Source organism: Pseudophryne corroboree, chromosome 5 (assembly GCF_028390025.1).
Source record: "Pseudophryne corroboree isolate aPseCor3 chromosome 5, aPseCor3.hap2, whole genome shotgun sequence".
In the NCBI taxonomy this organism is placed as follows: domain Eukaryota; kingdom Metazoa; phylum Chordata; class Amphibia; order Anura; family Myobatrachidae; genus Pseudophryne; species Pseudophryne corroboree.
This window is the reverse complement of record NC_086448.1, coordinates 128,208,070-128,227,550: the sequence shown is the minus strand read 5'-3', so window position 1 is coordinate 128,227,550 and position 19,481 is coordinate 128,208,070. Positions and strand designations below refer to the sequence as shown.

Here is a 19,481-nt window from a genome sequence, read left to right as displayed (position 1 = left end):
TCTGCAACAACATGGTTGGATTCTAAATTTGCCAAAGTCACAGTTGATGCCGACAACTCGGCTATCTTTCTTGGGCATGATCCTGGACACGGAACTGCAGAGAGCGTTTGTTTCTCCCAACGGAAAAAGCTCTGGAAATCCAGACCATGGTCAAGGAGATTCTGAAACCGGCAAGAGTATCGATTCATCAATGCACTCGGGTGCTGGGGAAGATGGTTGCAGCTTACGAAGCCATTCCGTTTGGCAGGTTTCATGCCCGGGTATTTCAGTGGGACCTATTGGACAAATGGTCCGGGTCTCACCTGCACATGTACCGGAAAATAAGTCTGTCTTCCAGGACCAGAATATCTCTCCTGTGGTGGCTTCAGAGTTCTCACCTCCTAGAGGGACGCAGGTTCGGAATCCAGGATTGGGTCCTGGTGACCACGGATGCAAGTCTCCGAGGCTGGGGAGCAGTCACACAGGGAAAAAATTTCCAGGGAAGATGGTCAAGCCAGGAAGCTTGTCTGCACATAAACGTTCTGGAATTACGAGCCATCTACAACGGCCTTCGGCAAGCAGGACACTTTCTTCGAGGTCTACCTGTCCTGATTCAGTCGGACAACGTAACAGCGGTGGTGTACATAAACCGCCAGGGCGGAACAAAGAGCAGAGCGGCGATGGCGGAGGCCACAAAAGTTCTCTGCTGGGCGGAAAAGCATGTAAGCGCTCTGTCAGCGGTCTTTCTTCCGGGCGTGGACAACTGGGAAGCAGACTTCCTCAGCAGACACGATCTCCATCCAGGAGAGTGGGGTCTACATCAAGAGGTTTTTGCAAAAGTGACAAGTCGTTGGGGAATTCCTCAAATAGACATGATGGCGTCTCGCCTCAACAAGAAGCTTCAGAGATATTGTTCCAGGTCAAGGGACCCTCAAGCCAGTGCAGTGGACGCCCTGGTAACTCCGTGGGTGTTTCAGTCGGTATATGTGTTCCCTCCACTTCCACTCATTCCAAAAGTGTTGAGGATCATAAGAAGAACAAGGGTTCAGGCGGTACTCATTGTTCCGGATTGGCCACGGAGGGCCTGGTATCCGGATCTTCAAGAATTGCTCATAGAAGATCCCTGGCCTCTTCCTCTCAGGGAGGATCTGTTACTGCAAGGGCCATGCGTCTTCCAGGACTTACCGCGGTTACGTTTGACGGCGTGGAGGTTGAATGCCAAATCCTAGCTCGAAAGGGTATTCCCGGGGAAGTCATCCCCACTCTCCTTAAGGCTAGAAAGGAGATCACGGCGAAGCATTATCACCGTATTTGGAGAAAGTATGTGTCTTGGTGTGAAGCCAAGAAGGCTCCTACGGAGAGTTTCAGCTGGGTCGTTTCCTCTATTTTTTGCAGGCAGGTGTGGACGCAGGCCTGAAATTCGGTTCCACTAAAGTGCAGATTTCGGCTTTATCGATTTTCTTTCAAAAATAATTGCCCACCCTTCCTGAGGTCCAGACTTTCGCGAAGGGAGTACTGCACATCCATCCTCCGTTTGTGCCACCCGTGGCACCATGGGATCTTGACGTGGTGTTTCAATTTCTTATGTCTCACTGGTTTGAACCTTTGCGAAAGGTTGAGTTGAAATTTCACACTTGGAAAGTGGTCATGCTTTTGGCCCTGGCGTCCGCAAGACGGGTGTCAGAATTGGCGGCTTTGTCTCACAAGAGCCCCTATTTGATTTTCCATGTGGATAGAGCGGAATTGAGAACTCGTCAACAATTTCTGCCGAAGGTGGTTTCTTCGTTTCACATAAACCAACCTATTGTGGTGCCTGTGGCTTCGGATGCCTTGGCTGTGTCAAAATCTCTCGATGTTGTCAGAGCTTTGAAAATTTGTATCGCCAGAACGGCTCAAATTAGGAAATCAGAGGCGCTGTTTGTCCTATATGCTCCCAATAAGATTGGGGCTCCTGCTTCCAAGCAGACTATTGCCCGCTGGATCTGTAATACGATTCGGCATGCTCATTCTACGGCTGGATTGCCGTTGCCGAAGTCAGTGAATGCCCATTCTACCAGAAAGGTGGGCTCATCCTGGGCGGCTGCCCGGGGGGGGGGGGGTCTTGGCGTTACAACTTTGTCGAGCAGCTACGTGGTCGGGTTCAAACACTTTTGCTAAGCTCTACAAGTTTGATACCCTGGCTGATGAGGACCTCATGTTTGCTCAATCGGTGCTGCAGAGTCGTCCGCACTCTCCCGCCCGGTCTGGAGCTTTGGTATAGACCCCATGGTCCTTTTGGAGTCCCCAGCATCCTCTAGGACGTAAGAGAAAATAGGATTTTAATACCCACCGGTAAATCCTTTTCTCCTAGCCCGTCCCTGTGCGGACTGTTGTTGCTGCAGTGTTGATAGTTATTGCTTCTGTTACACGGAGTTTGTGTATCAGGTTATGTTCAGCTTGTTGCTGTTTTTGGTTCATACTGTTAACTGGTGTTGCTTAAAAGCCATGTTGTACGATGTATTGTGGTGTGAGCTGGTGTGTATCTCACCCTTGGTTAACAAAAATCCTTTTCCTCGAAATGTCCGTCTCCCTGGGCACAGTTCCTATAACTGAGGTCTGGAGGAGGGGCATAGAGGGAGGAGCCAGTTCACACCCATTCAAAGTCTTATAGTGTGCCCATGTCTCCTGTGGATCCCGTCTATACCCCATGGTCCTTTTGGAGTCTCTAGCATCCTCTACGGACTAGGAGAAAAGGATTTACCGGTATTTATTAAAATCCTATTTTTCCAGTAGTCATCAGACAAAACACCCAAGGCCACACCCCCAGTAAGATCTAAGATCACACAGCCCATCGGTACCTTGATATGACAACAGAGAGGAGTTAGCCAGGAAGATGGACCTCCAGCCAGGCAGGGCACAGACTAACAATCAGAAAATGTAGGAGCAACACTCCCCCCCATTGGGCCCAGAGAGCATGTCTAAGCTGTAAATACCTGTAATAGCAGATGAGCTGGAAGACCACAAGTAGAGAAAAAATGAGCAAAGGTATGGAAAATTCCATCCTGATATACAGTAACTGACCAACTGCAACAACCTCATAAGATAACCCCCCAAAGTTGTTAACATGAATCAAGCTTTGCCTCCCCCAGAATTTTAGCCGTAGCTAGCCAGACTTGTCGTGTCTGTTGCAACAAAGTGAGGGAGCGATGAACCACTTACTTGCCAATTTTTTCCCCACAAAACCACTCAGAAATAGTTTTATATGTGTGTATGTATATAGAATATGTAGATAGGCGGCACTCACGGATTTCTGAACAGACAAGTAAGGAGACAGCCCTTCCTTGTAAACTTAACGTTTCGGTTTATTAACCGTCTTCAGAAGTAACAATAGACAAACGTAAACAATCTTACCTTTATACACAACTAAAACCACCACGTGCAGTGTCCTCCGTTCTCCTAACGGACTGACTTCCGGTTTCGTCATCATGCAGAGACAACTGTGTATGTATATATATATATATATATATATATATATATATATATCTCTTAAAGTTTAAAACATTTTTTATTATAATTTATTTCGATTTCTTACTTAAAAAAAAAAAAATATGTCTAGAGAGTGTTGTGCACCCCCCCTCCCCATTATAAAATAACTTCCCACTACCACTGGCAATAGACCCCCCCAGTAGTCCAGAAATCTAATAAGACTGATGATCAGTCCCCCTTGCTGCAGCTGATCTATGCACATGCAGAGATCAGAAATATTGTGCAGGGAGAGGAACGAACGTTCCGCTCACTGCACTGTGCATCCCCAAGACATACACTGTACACCCCCAAAGCAAGCACTTCTGGGAAATGATGTCGGTGGTCAGAGACTGCCGCATCACTGCCAGGTCCAGGCACAAGTGGAGGCAGTGCACATTGGGCGCTGCGGATGCCGGGGGACAGCTGGTTGCATGTGATGCAACCAAGCCAGGTGATGGACTCCTGGCTTCGATCACATCCTATGCAACCATGCCGGGTATAGTATGCGTGATCGATGGTCAGAAGACCGCCGGTCAGTATACCGATGCCGGGATCCCGGCAGCGGAATCCCGGCGGGGGGTGGCAAGTGCAGCAAGCACTGTGCTCGCCATGCTGCAGGCTCTGTGGCGACCGTAGGTTCTATTCCTACTCTATGGGTGTCGTGGACACCGACGAGTGGGAATAGCCCCTGTTGGTCGGCATGCCGACAGTCGTGATGTAGAGGGAGGTAATGTGACCGCCAGTCTCCTGACTACAGGTCACATAACTACATCCAAACCATGCCAGGCACAGGGTCCGTGGCAGGAGAAACTGCAACGGGGTAAAATTCAGGCTAGCCTTTTCAAGGAGGGCCAAAGGGGCTAAACTTGTCCTGGTTTGAATGTTTTATATCTCTCCCCCTAATATGAGTTCTCTTTTATTACCTCTGTATATGTATAATATATAGGCATGAATGCCTTAATAGTGCAGTGTATGCAGCTAAGCAGCACATCTGCTATCTTCCTTCTGCGTTTTCATCCAAACTGTGATTCGCCAAAAAGCAGCATTGTATATGCAGATGTCATTAGCAAATGACCTTTTTTTTATGAAGTCTGTTTACATATTCTGCAGCATGTACTCTGCTCAGGTTATTAATGTGGCCGTAGGCTTTTAGTGCGCACAACCACCCACCTGGTATGGCTAAGGAATGTGCTATATTTTTATCTCACTTTCTGAAATAAATGTTTTAATTGCTGAATTTTATCCACCTCTGCCTTATGAGGCTAAATAACCTAAGCAATCACAGACTTGTTATTATATGTATATAATGTAGCACCTATTCATTATGCCAGAATAAAGTTCTGCAAATGCATTACAGAACTACATCAGGTGAGTCTGGGGGCGATAGCTGACCCTGGATGATTTAATACAGTGATTTTGCAGATAGATTTACTGTAGGGAAAATTCAACTCCGGACCTAACAATTGTGGCAAAATAAGCTATTAGCACATTGTATAAGGCTTATAATTCCTAATGGCTCCTTTTGCCTTACTGCATTCAGTAACAGCTCTGAGATTTAATGGGTGATGTGGTAATTAGTTACACATTGACAAAGTAATAATCGTTATAAAGTGAATGGAGGTCTCTGAAGCTCTGAGGTTGTTAAGAAACAAATGATGCAGACGCATCTGCTGCACCAGGGCTCTCATTACAGCTACCCCTACGGGGACTGGGAGCACACGTTACCCACTCAAATCACATCCCAAGCCAGAGGCACCCCAGTGACATTTTGGGGTAAGTGATACTGTAAGTGGCCACTCAACCCTTCATCTTTCCCGTGATTCTCAAACAGACTCCTATTAGCTTCATATTCCAACCTACACACTCCGATTAAGCTTTCCTTAATACAGCCCACAGTCTGGCCCTGATCGTGTTTAGAAAGCATCCACAGCAGATTTCTGCCTAAGGTAGTCACAATGTAAGAGGTGCGGCTGCGCGTGTGGTGGTGCCTGCTGCCGTGCAGGTGTAGTCTCGGTACTCACCAGGCGCCGCTCTCTCTCACCTTCAGGTACCGGAACCTTCAACAGACCTGGCAATCTTCAATCGGATCCGGACACGGCGATTCCCTCTCGGAGCTGACCGACGACCGAGCTGAGGAGAGAATAGTTTACCTTAAAGGGGGTATCAACCCTTCTTCCACTGGAAAAGGGGATACCCCAGGGGTGACGGCGACCTTCACCGGTTGGGTGAAAGGTCATCACAGGCACAAAGCCTCAGCCACCCAGATTTCACACACTCGCGCTCTCGCACGTAGTGTGATGAAAAGGATTCTCACGTCCGTGAGCAATCCCGACTCCGGCGCTCGGGGACAGACAAGGGACAAACGTACACGGATGCTACTCACCGTCACAAGTCTTGCACTCCGATCTTCTCCACTTACAGGTCACTGTAAGGAGGCAAAGAGAAACAGCTGTGCAGGGCCAAGAACTACCCTAGTGTGCGTCCACTACACTAGCTACATAAACAGAGCCCTCAAACTAGCTCGTGTGGGTGGTGCAACACAACTATGCACAACTTAGACAACGCATACACTTTGCCCTGCACGGTAACAACATACATCACAATATCGGAATACAAGATCACACGGTGCTGTCCCTTTAAATCCCTCTCGCTGGAAAGGGGGTGGGCGCCGCACGGCCTACGCACCTCCTGTACCTTCCCTTATGTGGGCCTCAGGCCTGCCTACCTAAATACCTCAGGGTGGCCTGGGCCTAGCGCCCAGTGCCACCTTTATTCACCTCGGGGGTCTTATTCACTGGGCCTAGCGCCCCCTAGCTGCACACAGGCCGGATGCCTGACTTCACCCACGGGCCTAGCGCCCGCCTAACTTGTTGCCCGTTGGGTGACCTGGGCCTAGTACACAGCGTCACCTTAGTATCCCTAGCGGCCGCCAACTGCACTAGGGCCTAATGCCCTCTAATGTCCCCCAGGCCTATTGCCTGCGTTTGCCCCGGGCCTAATGCCCGCCTACTGTGCCGCTTTCTGGTGGCTTGGGCCTAATGCCCAAACCACCTAATCCAATGACGACCCCCAACCTCCTATCTGCGCCCAGGCCTAGTGCCCGAATTGTGCCCTCGGGCCTAATGCCCGTCCCTGGTGGTCGAGGGAGGAAAAGGGGAGGGGGAAGGTTAGCCTCACTGAGGCCTCACCTAATCCGGGGGTCTCCGGCACCCTCTTCTGCCGCTGACACGTCCTGGCCAGCGGCGCCTCCGTCTCTTCTCCGCGTCCAGCCGCCGCTGGACATCTTCTTCAAGGGGCCTGGCGTCTTCTGGCCTCTTCCGCGGCCTCAGGACCTCTTCACCGCTCTTCGGCGCGGCCTCCCGTCGTCTCCTCCTCGCGGCGTCTCCTCTCTTCGCGCTCCCGCGCGCGGTCTTAAGTTCAGGCTCCCGCCCGGCGTCTGATGTCAGACGCCGGGGGCGGGGCCTATGACGCGGCGAGCGGCGATTGGCTCGCCGCGCCCCTCTCAGATTGGCTGCCGCTCCGGGAGCCGCGATTGGCTCCCGGAGGGCGCCAACATTCAAATGCCCCCGCAGCCTCTGGTCCGGTGCAGGGAAAAGGGTAATCCCTGCACCGGACACCCGCCGCCGCCACGCACCCAGCGCTGGGGCAGCTTGTCTGTATGTCCCAACCAGTGACAGCACCACTGATGTGCCCACAGGGCACATCTCTACAACAAGAATAAGCTAATGCGACTAAGCGTACGTCTGCCTGCGTCCGAGTCACGCTGACCACTGTCTTCCATCCGTAGCCGATATACAGATGCAGCCATGTTCATCTTGCAGCATAACGGCATGCTGCTCAGCGTGGCAGGCTGCGCCTGTTTGCAGCCGGCTTCATTAATTACTCCGGCCATCGCTTCATTAATTCCTTATGGAATGCCGCATGGCAGCAAGATGAACATGGCTACGTTTGTAAGTATCAGCACTTGCACCCAGCCCATGTAGGGTGCAAATGATCCGTTAGAAACAGGCATGCCAGCTGTGTTATGAATCCTCAAGCAAGCACTGAAGTTAGGGCCCTTTCAGGCCGCACAGCAACCTGGGTCATGCGCGCTCATGTGCAATAACCCAGGTTACAAGCTGGCGGTCTAAAAGGGCTATAAGCTGGGTCGATGCAACCCATTCACTGTATGGGAAGACGTGGCGCTTGGAGATCATCTGATCGCCAAGCTCCGCCTCTGGGACGCGTAGCTGGTGACATCACCAACCCGGCATATTGCCAGGTTGGGAATGCAGTCTGAAAGGTCTCTTGGAAGGTCGCACCCATGTACGGCTCCTGGGTGCGACCCTGCAATGCGATCTGAAAGGGGTATCCGTGAGCTGGCTATACACTGACCAACTTTCATCCAACCATCCAACTAGCTGGTAGATTGGAATGAAAATATGGTCATTTATTACACTCCCATGACAGTCCCATGAGATGCAGCTGTTTTATGTATCTGAATAGTCACCGCCCAGAATCTCCTATTTATTCACCGTTCTTTTCATGTTAGGCGTCCTCTGCTTGTAATGCTAGGTGGCCAGAGCTACTTGGTACTGTGGAACATGACGTGCGACGCTCAAGCAGACCTTGATTCAATTCTAGACATATGCGCCATTGGCGGAATATTGAGAGATGTGTCCATTTCTGCACATACGTCCGACTCGGAATACAAACCTTCTGTGTGTGTCTGGTTCATTTTATTTTTAGATTGTAGGCTCTGGTCTCTTTCCCTGTTTGTTTTGTTTTTGTTGTACTTTATATTTAATGTCCGATCATTTACAGTTGTACAATGCTGTCATAAATACTGCGGCTTTAAACTTTCCCCAGCAAAAACAATCTTCTGTACACGCTGTGGACTTTTAGGCTTTTAACACAGCTTTTGAAATATGTTCTCAATAATGACAAGGGCTTTGGAGGAAAAAGCAGTTTTCCACAGCGATACCTGCTGTAGCCGCTGTTCCAATATTTGCTACTGTAATGCACACAATCTTTCAAAGCACAAGAACTAGCGGGAGGGAAACAGCACTAGCAAAATGTTTAACTAACAGAAAATGCACTGTGCCATATTGCAGGAACAAATCCAGCAAATGGTTCTCATCTTTTAAAGGGCTGTTTTGTAGTTTAAGATATTAATGCTGTCATACGATTTTATCATTGCAGCATAAAGACACTTTGATATGTTTTTTTTTTATTCCCTTTTTCTGCTGAAAGAGTTACTGGAGCTTAGAAAGCACTTTGTTGTATTCCAAGAGCTTGCGGAAACCCAGCGCAGAGAGCTGTATAATCTACTTTGTGAAATACTGGATGATGGGGAAACGGTGGCTCAGCTACAGGCAGTGGTGAGATCAGACTCCTTATTGCTGCAAGATGTCCTATAACATGGATTTTAAGATTTTATTTCCAGTTGCAAACAAAATGTGAATGTTACATTTGTTACTGTAGATCAGATTTTTTTTTAAAGTTTTCATTTTTCAGATTAGGGGGAGATTTCTCAACGTTTGGAGAGAGATAAAGTACCAGCCAATCCGCTCCTAACTGCCATGTTACAGGCTGTGTTTGAAAAATGACAGTTAGAGGCTGATTGGTTGGCTCTTTATCTCTCTCCACTTTATCTCTCTCAAAGCTTTGATAAATCTCCCCCTAGATCCTTTCCTCTTCTCTATACTATATAATGCTACAATAGGGGTTGCAGGTGTGGCCCACTAACCACTTAAACAGCCACATGTAACCCTTAATGTCAGCAATAAAACAATAATTTTAATAAAAGAAATACACCTATCTGTAATAACATATCGGCACATAGATCATGTATGGGCCTGCTGCTGCATAGGTCACATAGGGACCCACTGTCGAATACATCACATAGGGACCTGGTGCCGCATACATCACAGAGGGACCCTCTGCCGCATACATCACTTAGGGACCCGGTGCCGCATACATCACATAGGGACCCGGTGCCGCGTACATCACATAGGGATCCAATGCCACATAGATCACAGAGGGACCCGGTGCCGCATAGATCACAGAGGGACCCGGTGCCGCATAGATCACATAGGGACCCGGTGCCGCATACATCACATAGGGACCCGGTGCCGCGTACATCACATAGGGATCTGGTGCCATGTACATCACATAGGGACCCGGTGCCACATAGATCACATAGGGACCCGGTGCCGCATAGATCACATAGGGACCTGGTGCCGCATAGATCACAGAGAGACCTGGTGCCGCATAGATCACATAGGGACCTGGTGCCGCATAGATCACATAGGGACCTGGTGCCGCATAGATCACATAGAGACCCTCTGCCGCATACACCACAGAGGGACCTGGTGCCGCATAGATCACATAGGGACCTGGTGCCGCATAGATCACAGAGAGACCTGGTGCCGCATAGATCACGCAATGACCTGGTGCCGCATAGATCACATAGGGACCCTCTGCCGCATACACCACAGGGGGACCTGGTGCCGCATAGATCACGCAGTGCCGCATAGATCACACAGGGGGACCTGGTGCCACACAGTTACTTGCATTCAACTCTGCATAAGCGCCACTCTCTGGTATCATTGCCTGACATTGTACCGACAATGAAAGTTTCTTATACTGAGCCTTAAACATAGGCATATCTATAATGGGTGCAAGTGGTGCAGTGTACATGGGGCCCTGGTGCAGGGGGCACACATTGCACACTCTACACACCATTCACGATACTTACTACTATGTCGGAGCCGCAGAAATCACTGTGCACATGGCGCAGTAGACTTTTGCACAGTCCCGGAGTCTACTGGAATATACGCCGGTAAGAGAGGATGTTTTTTTAATAAAGGTATACGGTCATACAATATAGAATAAAACGGATCATTTCATTTTTATACACAACAGATAGGTGAGTTATAACAGCGCTTATATAGAAATGGTGTTTTTATGAATCAGAATAGAATTTTCAACATGGCTGTCATTGATAAAGTAGAATGGTCAACATGTAGAGGCAGAACTGCAATTGCTGCATTGCACCGGGGCACCTGAGGACTAAGGGGCCCACTGCTGCCTAGACCAGCAATGAGTTTTCCCTGCCCCCCCTCCTCAGACCATTTTGAACAGTGTTGGATAAATGGCCCAAAGCAGAGAGCAAAGTGGGCCCCACTGCCTGGGGGACCTGCCCCTTATCTTAAGGAGGCAGGGCTGATCTTGTGTGTGCCAGACTGATATAGAGAAGTCCTGCCACCACCTCTCAGCGCTGATGATCACAGCAACTTACTGCTTCTAATTACCAGACAACTGCACATTATTTCTGATTCATTACTGTCTGTGAATTAAAGGCAGCTCACACCCGGTGTAAGTGGCACTGTCAGAGTGCCAGACTGAGGCAAGCACAAGAGGTGGGGCCCCCTGTCACAGACAGAGCAGAGGCCACTGTGTTCCTGCCCTCACCAGGTACATGGCCCCTATGCTCCACACCATGCAGGACACTGTGCTTGTACCCTTGTCACCCACTGTCTCTCCCTGTCACTAACTGGCCCCCCTGTCACCCCTGCCTCTCTGTCATCCTCTTCCTGTCACCCACTGCCGTGTGGCATATTGTGAACTTGGGTTGGTATGAAGAAGGGGGGCCCAAATTATATTTTTGAACCTGGGCCCACCACTCACAAGTGCCGCCACTGTCAACATGGGTTATAAAAATGGCATGTAGGATACCATACAGCAGGAATAGGTTCTCTCTTCAAATAATTATAAGGAAACCTGTCACTGGCTCATCCCTAAATGTCATTACTGGATAAAATCCACTGACTGACCCCCCACATCTGTGCACAGAACAGCAGCAATAGCTTCTGTCAATAGCGTCGTCCGGCTCCCTCCCGCCCAGCGACCGCCTCTGTCTCAGAGGCGATCGCTAGGCAAAGACGGCTGCCATGCGCCGGCGGAATGTGGCGCCGGTGCATGCACAGTTCCAACCCGATCGCTGCGGTGCGAGAAACTGCAGCGAGTGATCGGGTCGGAATGACCCCCAAAAACTTGTATTTAACCAAATGAAAATGAGCAAGAACAGAAGGCTATAAATGATATACGTTATAACTATGGTGGCCAATCCCGGGATCGGGATCAGCGGGATCCCGGGATTTAGGGCCCAAAAACGGCCGGGATTCAATTCTGGGATTGGAAGATCCAATCCCGGGGATTGAGGGATTGGACGCTCAGACGCTGCCCGGCTTCCTTAAACCGGCTCCCCAGCACGCCGCTGGGAACCGCCAGGAGAGAGCGGAGGATGTTCCCCACCCGCCCGTCCCCGATATATGGTGAGTTAAGTGTGCAGGCGGGGCGAGGGGGCGGCCACATAGTTAAAAGCCAATCCCGGGTATCCTGGGAATCCTGTGGTTGGCCATTTTTCAATCCCGATACCCGGGATTGAAAAAATGGCCCGAGATTGCTTCCGTAGTTATAACAAAAATGGACATCTGGCTCGTCTGGCAAATTCCAGAAAGGCTGATGGGCCAGTCCGGCATATAGAGAGGCCATACGTGCCTCTAGGCCAGGCCCCCGTGATTTGTGGCACGCCACCTTGAGATTTAACAACGCCTCCTTGTCATGCGCGCACAGTGAAGTGCCAGGGCTGTTTTAAGAGCCCCAGTCCATCCCTGACCAGGCCTAGCGCTGTCCAGTGAGGCTCCTACTGGAGTGCACCAGATCCTGTAATCCCATTCTATACAAACATGTAATACCAGAGGTTCTCAAACTCGGTCCTCGGGGGCCCACACAGTGCATGTTTTGCAGGTCTCCTCACAGAATCGCAAGTGAAATAATTAGCTCCACCTGTGGACCTTTTAAAATGTGTCAGTGAGTAATTAATACACCTGTGCACCTGCTGGGTTACCTGCAAAACATGCACTGTGTGGGCTCCCGAGGACCGAGTTTGAGAACCTCTGTGTAATACCTTCCATGTAACATGAAAACTTAGCAGGCACTCTCACATGCTCTAATGTTGCATTGCTATAAGGCAGAATTTCCCATACTCAGCAGTACAGGTTTTAAGGCTATCCATGCTTCAGTTCAGACGGGTAAATCAAATTGCCTGGGGCACTAATTATGTCACTAGCATGGATATCCTTAAAACCTGGGCTGCAATGGCGGAGTTTGGAAAACTATAGAGTATATAAGTAATCCATAATAATCCATAATAATTATTGCCTGCTTTCTGTAAATTAGGGAGTAAACACCACATTGGGCTAATGTAAGCATACAGTATATGACTTTGCATGTTTTATATATGTTTTATATTGATGTCATATTGGTATTACCATTATCACAGAGAAATATTATATGTTACATTATTAGAGGGCGTCTTAGCCAGGACAAAGAGTTGGGCTTTAATTTGATATTCTGCTGTGGCCGTGCACACTGTATCTAGCTGAGGGGCTTAATTACCGGCTTCCTTTCCGTTGTAGCATTGTTATTGTGCTGCTTTGTCTCCCTCCTGCTATGTCAGGCAGAGTGCTGTCTGTACACACAGCTCCCATGTTAATCAGCGTTCAGAAAAAAAGCCCCAAAACTCCAGCCCAGCGATTAGTACGTGATTATTTCTCTCTCTTGTCTCTGGTAGGTAGAAGAGATCTGCTTAGGGCGCAGGCCAAGTCTGACATCCTTCGATGAGTTAAAGCCGCCTCAGCGAGAACGAGCACAGGAGATATTGCACTTTGCAGGATATGATATGCAAAACGAGAAGCTCCCGGATCCATCTAACAGGGAGCTGCTTGCGGCTGTACACATCCTTATCAGCGCACTGGATGGTAATTCCTTCATTCACATTTCTCTCCCGCGCTCCAAGCCTCCTGCTGAATAGAAGATTTATTAAATGTTTTCTCTGTTTTGTAGCACAACATTTTATATCACGTTTAAACTGTATTTTCTTTTTAATAATATTTTCTTCCAAACTGGAAAGGAATTTAATGGGTGCCTGTAAACATGCTCATGTGGTGGAGTGCTGTCTGTTTCACTCCGTATGGCAATCTCATGTGTGGTTTTCTTTAGTACAGAACAGATATACTGTAGGGATAATTCTTGCTACGCTTTGATGTTGATGGGTCACTTGTGTTCATCAGTATATGCATTACAATTTGGGTACCTTAAGGGAGCTCACAAAGGGAAAGACTTACTGCTGTAGTACACCGATGGCCTCTTTGAGTCATGAGCTACATGCAGCCCCTATAAAGGACACATGAAAATCCCCCCCCCCCCCCCCCCCACCACCAGCACCACCAGCGTCAGTGACCACTCGTGCCTTTACCAGGCTCTAGTTATTTAGCGGTAGTGGATGTACAGCTGTACACTGGTCTGGTTGGTTGGGTGTAGATGGAGCAGAACCTGTAGTAGTGACTGTCCTGTCTGTCTGGATAGCGGTGCAGTACTCTGGAAGAGCGGGTTTCCTGAGCTAAGAGGAGGACATCCATCCTCCACCATGTCGCTCTTAGACCGTGGCAAGATGGCGCCTCACATGCATAGATACACTATCAGCTGGGTCTTGGTAAGGGTACAGAGCAGCCATTGAGGAGCCATTTTGTTGGAGACTGAGCAGTAATGCATTGCACTACTAACATGACATTGTTGGCATGCAGAATAGTTATTAGCACAAACATGTAAGTTACAAATATATAACCATTTTGCAGTCATAGGATCTGGGGTTCTGGCCCTCTTTGTAGGACCCGGGTTAGGTCTCTGACCAGTGGCGTAAGTACGTCCCAGTTGGCCGGCCGGAGACGAGTCAAATATTGGTCCCACCCCCACCTCACCCCTATATAGATAAATATATAGATAACTATATAGATAAATAAAAATAAATATATATATATATGTGTGTGTGTGTACTGTATATACAGTATATATGGAGTGTTCTGAAAAACATAATATATATTTACATTTCATTGTCATTTATTTTAAATCACACATTTCTTAGCAGTCATACACAGGACCTGTTACACGGAAGGCAGACACCTTACTGGTCAAGATATTTGCTCCTGCATAGCAAGGCTGAAGATTCTATGAGGATATGAAGCTTCTTAGAATTATCAATTCAAAACCATTGCAACTAGGCAGACCTATGTAGTGTGCAGTCGCTCGCTACATGGATCTGCTCAGTCACTCACAATGCTGATTATTTCTCTGACAATTATTTTACAAGCGTCATACCCAAGATTAGAACCCATGACCTATTACACTGGACCTATTACACTAACTATATGAAGTTATGTGTAATTGTCAGAGCAATAACTTCATATAGTTAGAATTCGCATGCTTCCTATACAGGAGCAAATAGCTTAATCAGTAAGGTGCCTGCTTCCAGTGTAATAGGTCATGGGTTCTAATCCTGGGTGTGACACTTTTAAAATGTGCATCTATAATAAAGAGGGGGTGACTTGTAAGGTGCAGGGACTAGTGGGGGAGGGGAGTCAGCCACAGAAAAGATAGCGGTGGCTGTCAATTAAATTAATTGAATAGTGTCGCTGAACACAGAACGGGAAGAGAGGTGCCTCCCTAAAGAGCAGGAGCCCGGCGGCAGCCGACTCAGTCTCTGACTGTGTTTCATTTTAATGATAGCTGTGTCTTTACAAAGTGAGTGTAGTATTGCTAACCAATCCATGATTGGCTGGTCCCCCTTAACGTTTAATTGGAATTTGGAAATAGCTTTTTTTTTTTAAATGTATATATTTTAATAACTGATAAAGCTTCTCTTTGATACTGTAGGGTGCAGACTGTTCAGCATTGCCATAGTAGGGCTGCTCTGCGCCCTGTGCCAGCCAAGCCCAACCGATGACATCACAAAGGCGCAAAGCCACCGGAAATATCACATGAATGTATTAATATTCGTAATTGGGACACAGCTTGTCCCAGCGTTGTGTCTGCATTAGACTTTCGCAAAAGTGAAAGCCTCTATTTGTGGAGACACACTGTGCACATGCCCAGCAAGGCATTGCAGTGTGCAGACCGAGCATGTAGCCTGTCTGTCTGATAGAACACTGGCTGCATGCATAAATAGAACCTGTAGATGTAGAATAGAAAACAAATAAAAAAATAACCTTACTTGCACCTAGAGACCGGTGATCTGTGAGCTCCTGCTCTGTGCCCGGTCATCTGATCTGTGCAGTCGGCAGAGGTGCAGTAAAAGTGCCGGCCGCATTTCAGTGACTGCACAGATCAGCTGACCGGGTCACATAAAATGAGCTTGCTGATCACCGGCCCCTGGGGACAGGTACGTTTATTTCTAATTATTTTCTATTCTAAACACCTATTTTCTTTCTCTGTGATCAGCTTGTGGTCTATTGAGACACAGAGGCTGATCACAAACGCCGACTCCAGGCTCTGCTCTGCCTGTCAGCATGCAGGAAGGGCAGAGCAGGAGTCGGAGAGACAGACCAAAGCCCTAATAATGCCAACTGAAGACAGCGTTATTTCTGCTAGGCTCTCTCACTTAATTTTTGTAACATTTTGACTTCGGTAAATGTGAACAGACCACATTTCCCATTACAAGTATGGGAAATGTGATATGCTTACTAAAAAAACACCCCTATATGTGATGTAGGGGGAGATGTACCAATCCTTTTACAGAGAATTTTTTTTAAGGTACCCATAGAAACCAGTCACGTATAGAATCCCCATTTATCAAATACTGTCTATAAAATGACATATAGTAAACTGATTTTTAGGTTTGGGCAATTTCTCCACTTGAGAAGGTTTGATGTTAGTGTTCATGTGCGTTATGATGGATCAAAATGTGTCCGTATTTCATATCCAGGGGGCTGAAGATTGATCATTGTATAATGTACTGGGAACTAAAGACTAATCACTATCGTATAAATACTGTGGTCTTCATAGTGTTCAATATGGGATATATACATACATAAGATATATGATGGGCTGTGGTTACGGACTGGTCAATATGTGATATACTGCACACACCAGACTGTTAACAGGTCAACACTGAAAATACGGTTACAGGCTGAACCCAGCATTCCGACCTGATAATAATGCAAGAGATGCTCCTTCCCAGCCGCAGCACAGATTCTTTGTCCATAGTTGTTCCAGCGTCCATAAGCAGCACTTCCCGTTGGCTGCTGGATGCCACCATCTTGGAATGTGTCTGCTGATCGCTGAATCACCAGTGGAGTGTCCGGCTTTGTCTCACAGCCAATCACAGTGGAGCACAGGGTATATAAGGATCTTCCGAGCATACAGTATTCACCAGTGCAATGTTGTACTCATTCCTGTTGTGTGCTAATAAGTAAAATACTGTGGTTCCTACTTCAGCATTGAGACTATAAGTGCAATATTCATGCTCTTGCCACCAGCAATTCTAGTTCAGTCCCAGTGTCTGCTTATTCTGCTTCAGTCCCAGTGTCCAGCTTATTCCAGTTCTTTCCCGGTGTCCAGCCTATTCCGGTTCGATCCTTGTGTCCAGCCTATTCCAGTTTGATCCAGTGTCCAGCCTATTCCGGTTCGATCCGGTCTCTAGCATATTCCAGTTCGATCCAGTGTCCAGCATATTCCGTTGTATTCCCGGTGTTCAGCATATTCCTGTTTGATCCCTGTGTCTAGCATATTCCTGTTTGATCCCTGTGTCTAGCATATTCCTGTTTGATCCTGGTGTCCAGCATATTCCTGTTTGATCCCAGTGTCCAGCATATTCCAGTGTATTCCCGGTGTCCAGCAGATTCCAGTTCGATCACGGTGTCCAGCATATTCCGGTTCGATCACGGTGTCCAGCATATTCCAGTTGATGCTTGATCACAGGTGCACAGCAGAGCAGGATAGCTGGACAGCTGAGATAGCTGGGACATGGCTTGATGCTTAACCACAGGTACACGGCAGAGCAGGATAGCTGGACAGCTGAGATAGCTGGGACATGGCTTGATGCTTAACCACAGGTACACGGCAGAGCAGGATAGCTGGACAGCTGAGGTAGCTGGGACATGGTTTGATGCTTAACCACAGGTACACGGCAGAGCAGGATAGCTGAATAGCTCAGATAGCCAGGACATGGCTTGATACTTAACCACAGGTGCATGGCATAGCAGGATAGCCAGGACACGGCTTGACCACATGTGCATGGTAGAGCAGGATACCTGGACAGCTGAGTTAGCCGGGACACAGCTAGATGCTTGAGCACAGGTGCACTGCAGAGCAGGGTAGCTGGAAAGTCAAGCGATGCAGAAGACACTGGGAACACCAGAATCTCTATGTGGATATCAGCTGAGTAGTCTCCTGATGGAGCGAGCTGCAGACCTGCAATGACAACAAAGCACTGACACTGGAGAGACCTCAACTCACCTCCTTTATATCCTGCACTGTCAGTGGATTGGCTGGAAGAGTCAGCTGAGACTGAGCCTGGCCAGGATTGGACTGAACCCTGTTACCTGACCAGTGGCAAGATGGCAACGTCCATGACTGGTCTTGGAGGAAAGTTTGGTTTAGGCTCAAAAACCAGGAAGCAGATCACTATGGAGACTCGCTAACAAATAGCACAATGAGCAGGGAGAGAGCAACTGCTGATCTCTGAATCCTACAGATTACTCTCATAGAGGAATTTGCACACAGGTGACTACCCCTTTCACACCAGAAATGCAGGGACTTCCCCAGGAATACAGTCCCGGGATCATGCCGGGGCATTCCCGGGTTGGCCCCCGTTCATACCAGCCTTTCGACCCAGGTCGTCCCGGGTCAGCACCTTTTATGCTGATCCCAGGATGGCCCTGCATTTATATGAGATTGTCATTAGAAATGGCCTTTTTAGGCCCACAAAAATGAGGTCTTTAGAGGAAGGGTGGGGCTGCTCACCTCATTGCAACAATCATGACCAACGGAGTACCACTGTGTATGCCTGTGTTCATGTTGTTTTGGGCTTTACTGCTGTTTGACCCAGCAAGTGAGAGCCTGCTGCAGCTTCTGACTCTGTGCTCTATAGTACAGAGTTATATTTGGAGGAGGAGAGCGTTTTTTTGGGCAGAGAGGGCCAGGACTCTACGCCAGTATTTGCGCAGGATGAGAACCCTGATTTTGCAATCCCTGTCTTCCATTATGCAAATAAGTACCATGACCGTGCCAAGAATGTGGGTCACAGACCGCAGTCATGGAGATGTTTTCATGGAGACATTTCGTCCCACCTCTGGAATACTGGGGGTAACTGTGCTCGTGGACAGGAGGGGCCTGGAAAGCTGGTTGCATGTGGCTACCCTGAATGCGGGGCAAGATGTGTTCCAGAAACTGAAATTGCCAGTCTTGGTACTCGCGCAAGATGCGCTCCAGGTGGCCCATTATCTGTGTTATAAAGGATTGCTGCAGCTCTCTTTCCGCCTCTGTTAACCATAGTTGGCGGGCATACTCCTGTTGCTGCATGAAGGCGTCCATCGCACGCAGTTCTTCAACCAGCACCCTGGTCATTGCCCATGCACCTTGCTCCACTTTGGTTACTTTGCATTTCCTCTTGGGAACTGAATATACTGCAAGGGGAGTAAGAAGGAATAAAGGGCATAAGAAAAGTGTTGGTGTGATCGTATGTGTTTGTGGCCTCCTCCCACCTGCACTTGCTACACTCTGCTCCGGCAACAATTCATGTGTATTGGAATGTGGGTACTTTTGGCAGAAATTATACGAAGCAAGGACAAATACTTACTATTGGTGCGCATGACAGGGGGATCAGACTGGAGGGTCGCGCCCACATCTGTGTTCTGGCCAGACACAGCGTCCGCACTGGTGCCGGCTATGCTGTCATCAATCGGGGTTGTTGGAAGAGTCCATATCGGAGTCGATGGGAGCATCTGGGATTAGTAATGGAGATGTTGGCCCACATTGGCTACTGACTCTCAGAAGCAACCACAAACGGTGAGGGAGTGGCAGAGCTGGAGGATGAGAGGCTGATGGGGCCACTGAGCGCAGTGTTGCCAAAGACTGATGTGCACTGGTTGTAAAAGATCCAGTTATGCCTTGCAGCC

General features: G+C 48.4%; 1 protein-coding gene across 2 annotated transcripts in view; it reads left to right on the top strand.

The window, feature by feature from the left end:
• Window positions 1-19,481, top strand: part of GSDME (gasdermin E) — a 297,722-nt gene that overhangs the window by 230,679 nt on the left and 47,562 nt on the right. For both annotated transcript variants that reach the window (XM_063921700.1, XM_063921701.1), the window contains exons 8-9: window positions 8,716-8,843; window positions 13,103-13,289. In XM_063921700.1, the coding sequence (XP_063777770.1) occupies window positions 8,716-8,843; window positions 13,103-13,289 (315 nt within the window). The remainder of the gene's footprint in view (window positions 1-8,715; window positions 8,844-13,102; window positions 13,290-19,481) is intronic.